Source organism: Penaeus vannamei, chromosome 6, assembly GCF_042767895.1.
Source record: "Penaeus vannamei isolate JL-2024 chromosome 6, ASM4276789v1, whole genome shotgun sequence".
In the NCBI taxonomy this organism is placed as follows: Eukaryota; Metazoa; Arthropoda; class Malacostraca; order Decapoda; family Penaeidae; genus Penaeus; species Penaeus vannamei.
The window spans coordinates 43228692-43241191 of NC_091554.1; the positions used below are offsets into that span (position 1 = coordinate 43228692).

The 12500-nt window shown below is 34.9% G+C and overlaps 1 protein-coding gene across 1 annotated transcript in view; it reads left to right on the top strand.

Moving 5' to 3' along the window:
• Positions 1-11036, top strand: part of LOC138861982 (uncharacterized) — a 14006-nt gene extending 2970 nt beyond the window's left edge. The window contains exon 2 of the mRNA XM_070122477.1: positions 9008-11036. Within this exon, the coding sequence (XP_069978578.1) occupies positions 9008-11036 (2029 nt within the window). The remainder of the gene's footprint in view (positions 1-9007) is intronic.
• The last annotated feature ends 1464 nt before the right edge of the window (positions 11037-12500 follow it).

Consider the following 12500-nt stretch of genomic DNA (forward strand, 5'->3'; position numbering starts at 1 on the left):
AAAACGGCCTCTCCCCCTTATCCAACCCCTCGCCCCCCCCCTTAGAAAAAGATAAACAAAAAATCCGGCATCTCCCCCTTTTCCAACCCCTCGCCCCCCCCCCCCCCTTAGAAAATAATAAACAAAAAATCCGCGAATCCTATTCTCATTTTTCCCTCTCTCTCTAAAGTACACGCGAGTCCCTCGGAGTGCATACCGTTACACAAGACAATACACACAGAATCACAGTACAAACACCAATACCAAGATCCAGGATATAAATAACACCGACAACGGACACGGGGGAAAAACCGACCTTGTGCACAGGCAGCGTAAGGTCGCCCATTGTTAACGGGAGGACCTGTTACCCGGGCAAATATTGGAGCTCCGAGTGACGACAAAAGAACCTGGTCGTTATTTCTATCGGGTTCCGTAGTCACCAGCCGCTGTGCGATCACTAATGCCATGGACAAGAGCCAAGCTTCTCTATCCATTTATTTGTTTATTTGTTTATGTGGTTGGGTGTTTTGTTTGTTTGTTTGTTTTATCATTTGCTTGTATGTTTTTTTATTGTTGTTTTTAGAGAGTATTATTGTTGTTATTCTTATATTATGATTAAGATTGTCATAATTTTGTTATTATTTTTATTATGATCATCATTATTAATGTTATTTCTATCATTTCTATTATCATTATTATTATTACTACTATTATTATTATCATTATTGTTTTTTATTACTGACAGTGCTGTTATTAGCACTATTACTATTATTATCATTATTATTATCATTATTATTATTATCATTATTATTATCATTATCATTATTATCTGGAGTACCGTTACTATTATTATTATCTATTATTATTATTATTAATTATATTATTATTATTACTATTATTACTATTATCGCATTATTACCATTATTATTATCATTATTATTTCATTATCATATTTCATACCACTGATATTAGCATTATCACGATTATTATTATTATCATTACTACTATCATAGTTCATAAATAATAATGTTAGCGATATCTCTATTATCATCATTGTCATTATTCTATTTGATAATACGGTTTTCGGCATTGATAATATTAGTATCATTATCATTATCACTACCATTATCATTACCATTACAATTATCATTAACATTATCATCAATATTTTCGTAATTACCACATAATTATTGCAGCCTATTTTTATCATCATAACCAACATCACTAACATAGATCTAATGCCATTCACCATTTAAATCTTTTCTTTTTTATTTGATTTCACTAAAGCAGGAATCACAAATAAAACTTTTACATACTTAACTTCATTATAAAGTACTTTTCTTTAGCAATTTAAAGTTATCGGGATAATTAGCCGCACTAAATTACTAACTACATTAACCACCTTGTTTGATATAACCCGGTCATAAAAAAATGTTGGATATATATGCTGTAGACATAGCTAACGACGTGATAATAACCACCTGAATTTGCATATTCATTAGCAGCAAGGGTAAACTTCAAGATGTAAGTAAAATTAAGTAGAGATTATAGGACTGTATACATGAGAATGCCATATTTCACCCCGAACAGAACTCCCGGTTGTGAAAACTCTACGGGGCTTTCCACCCACATTTAACTGACTTCGAACTGAGGGGATGATGTAAAGCCAATTTCATATGAACGACATTTAATTATAAAAAGACTAAATAACCCGCGGCGATATCTGCAGTACCCTCTCCATAATCCTAAAAAAAATAGAAAAAAAATGTCCAATAATATAAAAATACTCAGATCTTCATTAATTCACGGAGCATTATCGGCTATCGCTCCCACCCTTCTCCCTCAGAACTCCATATATATATATATATATATATATATATATATATATATATATATATATATATATATATATCTTCTTCATCCTTTCTTTTTTTTCTTTTTTTTTCTTTTTTTTCTATTTTTTATTTTTTTTTCAGATTTCATATATCTAAACCATTTCAGGATTTTCCAAAAACAACCATCTCATTCTCCCCCGCTCTGCGCGACCCTCTCGTCCCCATCCTGTACGCTACCCTCATCCTCAGCGTTTTATGAAGATTGCAGTACAATATTTCATTGAGAGTCTGAGGGCTTCATAATACCCCCAGAGCTTTTCTTTTAGACTTCCGGAATTTCCCTTGTCCAACAGGACGTCTAAGAAGGGGGAAGATGAAGGAGAAGAAGGAAGAGGAAGAGGGAGAAGGAAGATGAAAAGAGAAGGAAGACGGGAAGAAAGGAGTGAAAAATAAGGGAGAGGAGAGAGTGAGGTTTTGGGAAAATATATAGAGAAAGGAATGGGAGAGAGAAGCGATAACAGAAAGATAACCAATATAAATGAAGAAAAAATAAATAAAAGAAAAAAGGAGAAAAATCCGAAAAGGGGAAATAAACAATAAAAAGAAAATGATACTAATAAATAAGGATTAAAAGAAAAAATAAATAAAATCCGTAAAAGACGCAGCCCCTCTAACCGTCCTCATCACCACTACACCCAAGGCCCACCAATAACACCCTCCAACAACACCCATCCCATCGCTTCAAACCCACGTCCCGAACGCACTAAATAGATAGATAGATGGATAATCATACGCAAGAGCCACACAAACCAAACCCCAGACAACTAAAGAGATAAATAAGTAAACAAATAGAGTATCATTATTATAGAATATGCAATCCCTTTCCCTACATCCCTACATTCTTGCTGCACTCACCCCATCCCATCGCTTCAAAACCACGTCACGAACGCACTAAATGGATAGATAGATAGATAATCATACGCAAGACCCACACAAACACCAACACAGACCAAAGCCCACACAACTAAAGAGATAAATAAGTAAAAAAATAGAGTATGCAACCCCCTAGCTGCACTCACTCCCTCCCATCACTTCAAAACCACGTCACTAACGCATTAAATAGATAAATAGATAAATAATCATACGCAATAGCACACAGGCGCCAACACAGACCAACAACCAAACAACTAAAGAGATAAATAAGTAAACAAATAGAGTATGCAACCCCGTTCCCTACATCCCTACAACCTAGCTCTACTCACCCCATCCCATCGCTTCAAAACCACGTCACGAACGCACTAAATAGATAGATAAATAGATAAACATACGCAAGAACACACAGACACCAACACAGACCAACAACCAAACAACCAAAGAGATAAATAAGTAAACAAATAGAGTATGCAACCCTCTAGCTGCACTCACCCCATCCCATCGCTTCAAAACCACGTCACGAACGCACTAAATAGATAGATAAATAGATAAACATACGCAAGAACACACAGACACCAACACAGACCAACAACCAAACAACCAAAGAGATAAATAAGTAAACAAATAGAGTATGCAACCCTCTAGCTGCACTCACGCCATCCCATCGCTTCAAAACCACGTCACGAACGCACTAAATAGATAGATAGATAGATAATCATACGCAAGAGCACACAGACACCAACACAGGCCAACAACCAAACAACTAAAGAGATAAATAAGTAAAAAAATAGAGTATGCAACCCCCTAGCTGCACTTACCTCATCCCATTGCTTCAAAACCACTTCACGAACGCACTAAATAGATAGATAAATAGATAAATATACGCAAGAACACACCAACACCAACACAGACCAACAACCAAACAACTAAAGAAATAAATAAGTAAACAAATAGAGTATGCAACCCCATTCCCTACATCCCTACAACCTAGCTGCACTCACCCCATCCCATCGCTTCAAAACCACGTCACGAACGCACTAAATAGATAGATAAATAGATAATCATACGCAAGAACACACAGACACCAACACAGGCCAACAACCAAACAACTAAAGAGGTAAATAAGTAAACGAAGAGAATATTATTATTATAGACTGTGCAACCCCCTTTCCCTACATCCCTACAACCTAGCTGCACTCTCTCAACGTTTAATTAAACTCTCTCGTAACCCTTATACTTTCTCTCTAATACTTCCACGGCCAACAGGAACAGCAGAGGATATCATAAACTGTGATAGCGGCCGCGTCCTTATAATCAGCTCCTTAGCCAGCTTCTTCCTAATTATAACTAAGATGGTCTGTCCTTCTTGGAGTTCCACAAATTTTAATGTCGAGGTTTTGAGTGTTATCATATATATGTACATATATATATATATATATATATATATATATATATATATATATATATATATATATATATATATATGTACATATATATATATATATATATATATATATATATATATATATATATATATGTACATATATATATGTACATATATATATATATATATATATATATATATATATATATATATATATATATATATATATATACATTTATATATATGTATGTATATTATCATTATTACACACACACACACACACACACACACACACACACACACACACACACACACATATATATATATATATATATATATATATATATATATATATATATATACATATATACATACATATACATATATATTTTTTCTTTTCTTTTCTTTTCTTTCTTTCTTTTTCTTTTTTCTTCATTATTTTCGTTTTCCTCTTCTTCTGTTTCGTATCCTCTTTGCGCTCCAAGAAACTGTGTAGATGCAGACACAAGATATAGATTAGAGTGATTATTTTGATAAGCAAAATGACAGTGACAATAATAAAAACAACAACAATATCAATAATGATATCAATGGTAATAATAATAATGAGGAGGATACTGGTAAGGATAATAGTAATAATAATATTGATAATAATAATAGTAACTGTGGTAAGATAAAAAAAAATATGATGATAATGATAATGGTAATAAGGATAATAATAGTAATAATAACAATGATAATAATAATAACTAGTAATAATTATAATAATGACACCGAAAATAATGATAATAATAACTATAATGACAATAATGATGATAATGACACTGAAAATGATGATCATGATAATGATAATGGTAAAGATAACTATAATGATAAGTATAATAACAAATGATGATAATGATAATACCAGCAACAATGATAATCAATATCAATAACAATTATACTACTGCTACTATTACTATTTCCACTAATGATAAAGATAATAATGATAGTAATGATGATAATGATAATGATAATAATACCAATAATAGCAATAGTAATAACGATGATAATGATAATGGCAATAATGATGATAATGATAATGGTAATAATGATACTAATGATAATAACGATGATAATGACAATGATAATAATGATAATAATAGCAATAGCAACAACGATAATAATGATAATGGCAATGATAATACTAATGATGATATAATGATAATAAGGATAATGATGACAGTAATAATGATAATAATAATAATAATAATAATAATAGTAATAATAATAATAATGATAATAATGATGATAATAATAATAATAATAATGATAATAACTAGAAGCACTAAGAGAGCACATACCTCCTCAAAGACAATAGGATCACTGATGCAATAAGAATATTCACGCTTAAAGAATTACACTAAAATCACCTCTTTCTCAAGTACTGATGACGTCCGTAAACATAACCTCCACAGCAGAGATAATGAAGGCATTAATGATGATAATAGTTACCCCTGTATATAGGATTATTTAATGCAATTATTTAAAAAATCCTGGATCCGGATCACCACCAAAATTAACATAATGGCATATAAGTTAGGCCAAGACACATCTCTGATATTTTTTTAAAATAAAAATCTGTTCGTAAGCTTTTGAATTGCAGTTGCAATAGAGGTAACATGTAATCATTAAAAATATGCTGGATCACCACTAAAAATTCATAGCATGTAAGTTAGGTCTAAGACACACCTCTGGTAAAAATAATGATGGTAATGATTAGGATAATAATTATGATGATAACGATAATAATGAGAAAACGTAATGAAAATAACAATAATGATAATTGTAAAAATGATAATTAAAAAATAATAATGATATTAAAAATATAAACAATGATGATAATGATAGAAATAAAAGGACAACAATAAAAATAACAATAATACTAATAATAACAACACGATCAACAACAATTACGTCATAAACATTCAAAAAACATTTAAACCTTCCTGTATGCCTCATCCTATCCCATCCCCCGGGTTAGCTTATCAGAATCTTCAAAGTATCCTTTTCCTCATCAACTCCTTAATATCTTATGATCCTAGATATCCAGGACGAAGCTCCTATTGCCATTATACCAAGGTGGTCTTTCTGTTGGCCGTAATCCGTGAAGTTTCCTGGAGTAGAGACAAAAGGAAGAGAATAGTGTGGATTTTGTTATTGTTGTTTGTGTTATTTGCAGCTTTTTTGTTATCACTGTGATGGTTATGATGAATATGATGATGATAATGATAATGATGATGATGATGATAATGGTAATAACGATAATTATAATGATGATTATAATATTAATAATGATAATGATATTGATGATAACAAACAACGACAACAACAATAACAATAATCATAACAATGTTGATAATTATAATAATGATAATTACTGTTCTTATTATCAGTATCATCATTATCATTATTATTATCATTATTAATATTATTATCATTATTATCGTTATTATTATTACTAATATGATAATGCTAATAACAGTCATAACAATAGTTATGATAATGATAGTAATGACGATAATAGTGATACTAATAATAATGACAATAAAAACAATTATTATTATCATTTTCATAACTAATTTTATTGATGTTCGTATGATTATTACTATGATGATAATAGTAATGTTTTTTTATTGTTATCATTATCATCATTTTTAATGTTATTAGTATCCTCATTTCCATTAATTTTATTACCATTATTATCACCATTACAAATGTTATTGTTGGTGTTAATGTCATTTTCATGAATGTTGAATATCATTTTATTGAATTATCTTTAAAATTATTACCATCATGATTATTTTCATTCCTTTTTTTGTCATTGTTATTGATATTCTTATCCTTATTATACTCTTACTAATACTGTATTTACCGCCATCATTATCATGATCATTATTTTTATATTAATTATCATTATTATTATCTTTATTCATGCTTTTGATTATTTTATTACTACTATTATTACTATGATTATTCTCGTTACTTCTGTCATTTTCATCATTATCACCACTGCTACTACTATTATTATTGTTGTTATTATTATTATCATCATCATCAATACTGTTATCATTATTATCATCATCATCAATACTGTTATCATTATTATCATCATCATCAATACTGCTATCATTATTATCATCATCATTATCATAATAATAATTTTTAATATTAGATATCACCATTAGCATTAGCATTTAACTATAATTATTTTTATCAATATTATGATTCTTATGATTATAACTATTATTATGATTATGATTATGATTATCATTATTATCACCATTATTGCTACCATTTTATTATGACTATTACTATTAATGTTATCCTCGTCATTACTATTCCGTTATGATGATTATCATATAATTAGTCTTACTAGGACTACCATTATTATTATCATCTTATTATTGTTTCCAATATCATTATCATTGATACTATTAATACTTTTGTTATTACTATTATCATTATCATTATCAATGCTACCGATATCATTCCTATTATCATTGCTATTATCATCATTATTACTATCATCATTATCTAATGGTAATAATCATAATAGTGATAACAATAATGATAGCAATAATAATAATAATGATAATAACAATAATAATAATAATGATAATAACAATAATAATAATGATGATAATGATAATATCAATAATGTTATTATTAATGATAATAATAATAAAAAACAAACAATGAATAATAATAATAATAATAATAATAATAATAATAATAATAATAGTAATAATAATTATAACAAAATGATAATAATAATCATAAATGTTATCATTACTATTATTATTGTTGGAAGCATTACTATTTTTATTACTTTGTTATCATCGTCATTGATATCAATAGTTCTATTATTATCATTATTATCATTATCATTATTATCATCGTTATTGTTATTGTCATTATCTTTATTGTTTTATTGTTCCTTATTGTTATCATTATTGATATTAATGATATTATCATTATTATTATTATTGATATTTCAATTATTATCATTGGTATTACTGATACCATTATCATAATAATTCATCATTATTTTAATTTGCCCTGGTATTTTATCATTATTATTATAATCTTCATAAATGTTACTGTTATTTTTACTATCATTATCATCATTATCCTTTTTATCTTGAATATGATAATGCTAATGATTATTGATAATGATAAGGATGATATTAATGGTAACAATAAAAGTAATGATAATGTTATCATTATCATGATAACGATAATGGTAATAATAATGATAATAATGGTAATAATAATGATAATGATAATAATAATAATAGTGATAATGACAATAATAATAATGATGATGATAATGATAATGATGATGGTAATGATAATGATGATACTATTATCATTAACGTCATTATTACTATAATCATTATTATTGCTATTATTATCATTATTATCTTTACTATCATTATCATAATCATGGTTATTGCTGTTATCCTTATCTCCTACCTATCAGTATCACTTAACATCACCACCATTTTTATTCCCACATTTCCTACTGCGAATACCACTATCCTCGTCATTATCATACCATCACCATCATCATCTCCCTCTTTATTCCCCATCCCAGTTGCCTCTCCGCCGCCAACATATGCTTGATCGTCTTAGGGAAACTTCTTCTCAATATTATACTTCTCGACACCTCTCCTGCTCGCTCGCTCCTGTCGCCGTATCGATCTCTGACTCGGGCCTCGTGACTAAGTGTGTCCTCGTACCCTTCCCCTCCCCCCCCCCTTCTCCATCTCCCTCACTACCCCGCCCCTCCAACAGCTCTCCATCACTCTCTCCAACGACTGGCTTTCTTAAGGGCTTCCTCCAACAGCTCTCCGTCACTCTCTCCAACAACTGGTTTTCCTACGGGCTTCCTCCAACAACTGGCTTTCCTATGGGCTTCCTCCAACAGCTCTCCATCACTCTCTCCAACAACTGGTTTTCCTATGGGCTTCCTCCAACAGCTCTCCGTCACTCTCTTCAACAACTGGTTTTCCTATGGGCTTCCTCCAACAGCTCTCCGTCACTCTCTCCAACAACTGGCTTTCCTACGGGCTTCCTCCAACAGCTCTCCGTCACTCTCTCCAACAACTGGCTTTTCTACGGACTTCCACCAACAGCTCTCCATCACTCTCTCCAACAACTGGCTTTCCTATGGGCTTCCTCCAACAGCTCTCCGTCACTCTCTCCAACAACTGGCTTTCCTATGGGCTTCTTCCAACAGCTCTCCGTCACTCTCTCCAACAACTGGCTTTCCTACGGGCTTCCACCAACAGCTCTCCGTCACTCTCTTCAACAACTGGCTTTCCTATGGGCTTCTTCCAACAGCTCTCCATCACTCTCTCCAACAACTGGCTTTCCTACGGGCTTCCACCAACAGCTCTCCGTCACTCTCTCCAACAACTGGCTTTCCTATGGGCTTCTTCCAACAGCTCTCCGTCACTCTCTCCAACAACTGGCTTTCCTACGGGCTTCCACCAACAGCTCTCCGTCACTCTCTTCAACAACTGGTTTTCCTATGGGCTTCCTCCAACAGCTCTCCGTCACTCTCTCCAACAACTGGCTTTCCTATGGGCTTCTTCCAACAGCTCTCCATCACTCTCTCCAACAACTGCCTTTCCTATGGGCTTCTTCCAACAGCTCTCCGTCACTCTCTTCAACAACTGGCTTTCCTACGGGCTTCCTCCAACAGCTCTCCGTCACTCTCTCCAACAACTGGCTTTCCTACGGGCTTCTTCCAACAGCTCTCCGTCACTCTCTCCAACAACGCTTTCCTACGGGCTTCCTCCAACAGCTCTCCGTCACTCTCTTCAACAACTGGCTTTCCTACGGGCTTCTTCCAACAGCTCTCCATCACTCTCTCCAACAACTGGCTTTCCTACGGGCTTCCTCCAACAGCTCTCCAACAACTGGCTTTCCTACGGGCTTCTTCCAACAGCTCTCCGTCACTCTCTCCAACAACTGGCTTTCCTACGGGCTTCCTCCAACAGCTCTCCGTCACTCTCTCCAACAACTGGCTTTCCTACGGGCTTCCTCCAACAGCTCTCCGTCACTCTCTCCAACAACTGGCTTTCCTACGGGCTTCCTCCAACAGCTCTCCATCACTCTCTCCAACAACTGGTTTTCCTACGGGCTTCCTCCAACAGCTCTCCGTCACTCTCTCCAACAACTGGCTTTCCTACGGGCTTCCTCCAACAGCTCTCCGTCACTCTCTCCAACAACTGGTTTTCCTACGGGCTTCCTCCAACAGCTCTCCGTCACTCTCTTCAACAACTGGATTTCCTACGGGCTTCCTCCAACAGCTCTTCATCACTCTCTCCAACAACTGGTTTTCCTACGGGCTTCCTCCAACAGCTCTCCGTCACTCTCTCCAACAACTGGCTTTCCTACGGGCTTCCTCCAACAGCTCTCCGTCACTCTCTCCAACAACTGGTTTTCCTACGGGCTTCGTCCAACAGCTCTCCATGACTCTCTTCAACAACTGGCTTTCCTACGGGCTTCCTCCAACAGCTCTCCATCACTCTCTCCAACAACTGGCTTTCCTACGGGCTTCCTCCAACAGCTCTCCGTCACTCTCTCCAACAACTGGCTTTCCTACGGGCTTCCTCCAACAGCTCTCCGTCACTCTCTCCAACAAATGGCTTTCCTACGGGCTTCCTCCAACAGCTCTCCATCACTCTCTCCAACAACTGGCTTTCCTACGGGCTTCCTCCAACAGCTCTCCATCACTCTCTCCAACAACTGGCTTTCCTACGGGCTTCCTCCAACAGCTCTCCATCACTCTCTCCAACAACTGGCTTTCCTACGGGCTTCCTCCAACAGCTCTCCATCACTCTCTCCAATAACTGGCTTTCCTACGAGCTTTCTCTTTTCTTTAAAAAAGGGAAATAAAATTGTGTTTTTTTTTGCTTCTCTTCGTCTTCTAAAGTCTTCCCTCTTATCCCGTCTCTCCAGCAGCTCTCCATCACTCTCTCCAACAACTGGCTTTTCTACGGGCTTTCTTCTTTGCTTAAAAGAGGAAAGAAATTGCGTTTTTCTCCATCACTCTCTCCAACAACTGACTTTTTCTTTCCTCTTTTCTTTGGAAAAAAAGGAAAAACATTGCGTTTTTCTTTTCCTTATTATCTTTCTCTTCTTCGGCGTCTTCTCAAGTCTCCAACAGGTCTCCATCACTCCTCCAACACGGTTTTGCTTCCTTGCTCCTTTCCTCACGTAGTTCTCCTCCTCTTTCTCTCCTTGATTTTCCTCCCACGCATTCCCTCTTCCTGTCTCTTCAATAGCTCTCCACCACTACTCCAACACTCCTTCTTCTCTTGCATGCCTCTCCCTCTTCTTCCAGCATTACTCTCCTCTTCTTCCTCATCTTCATCCCACGTAGCCGGACTTCTCCCTCTTACTCCGCCTCTCCAACAGCTCGCCACCACGACTCCGACACTCACTCTCCTTCGTCCTTCTTCCCTTCTCCTCCAGCATTTTCCTCCCTCCCCTTTTCCTTCTCTTTCTCCTTCTTACTTCTCCTCCTCCTTCTCTTCCTCATCTTTCTCCTACTCCTTCTTTTCCGAGTCTTTCTCCTTCTCCTCTCCTTGTCTGTCTCCTCCTCCATCTCTTCCTCATCTTCCTCCTCATATTTCTCCTCCTTCTTCTCCCTCGTCTTTCTCCTCTTTCTCGTTCTCCTCTCCCTCGTCTTCCTCCTCTTCCACCTCTTCCTCATTTTTCTCCTCCTCCTCCCCTTCCTCCTCTTTCTCCTCCTCCTCCTCTTCCTCATCTTTCTCCTCCTCCTCCTCCTTCTCTTCCCCATCTTCCCCCTCCTCCTCCTCCTCCTCACCTCCTTCGCAACATCCTCTCCCCATTGCTAACAATCCTTCTTTCTGTCCTTTTGTTATGATGGAAATGAACGAATAGATAAACTTAATCATTTTCAGTTGCAATTCCCTTCCTGTCAAGAATACGACACATGTCCAATACTTCTGCAACATATCTACAGCACACTCGAGGCAGCGAATCTCAGCCTCAATGCACAAGCAGGCAGCCGCTTCTCTGAAATGAGACGTATCGAAAAAAAAAAAAAAAAAAAAAAAAAAAAGACGACAGCAAAAAAGGAATGAATAAAATAGAAAGGGAAAAATAATGATAATGATAGAAATAAAGATCTTGATAAAGGAATAAATAAAAAGGGAAAAATAATTATGATAAAAATAAAGATAATATGTTTTTTCCTGAATATATGGGAAACAAGCAGGCAGCCGCTTCTCTGAAATGAGACGTATCGAATAAACAGAAAAAAAGACGACAGCAAAAAAGGGATGAAT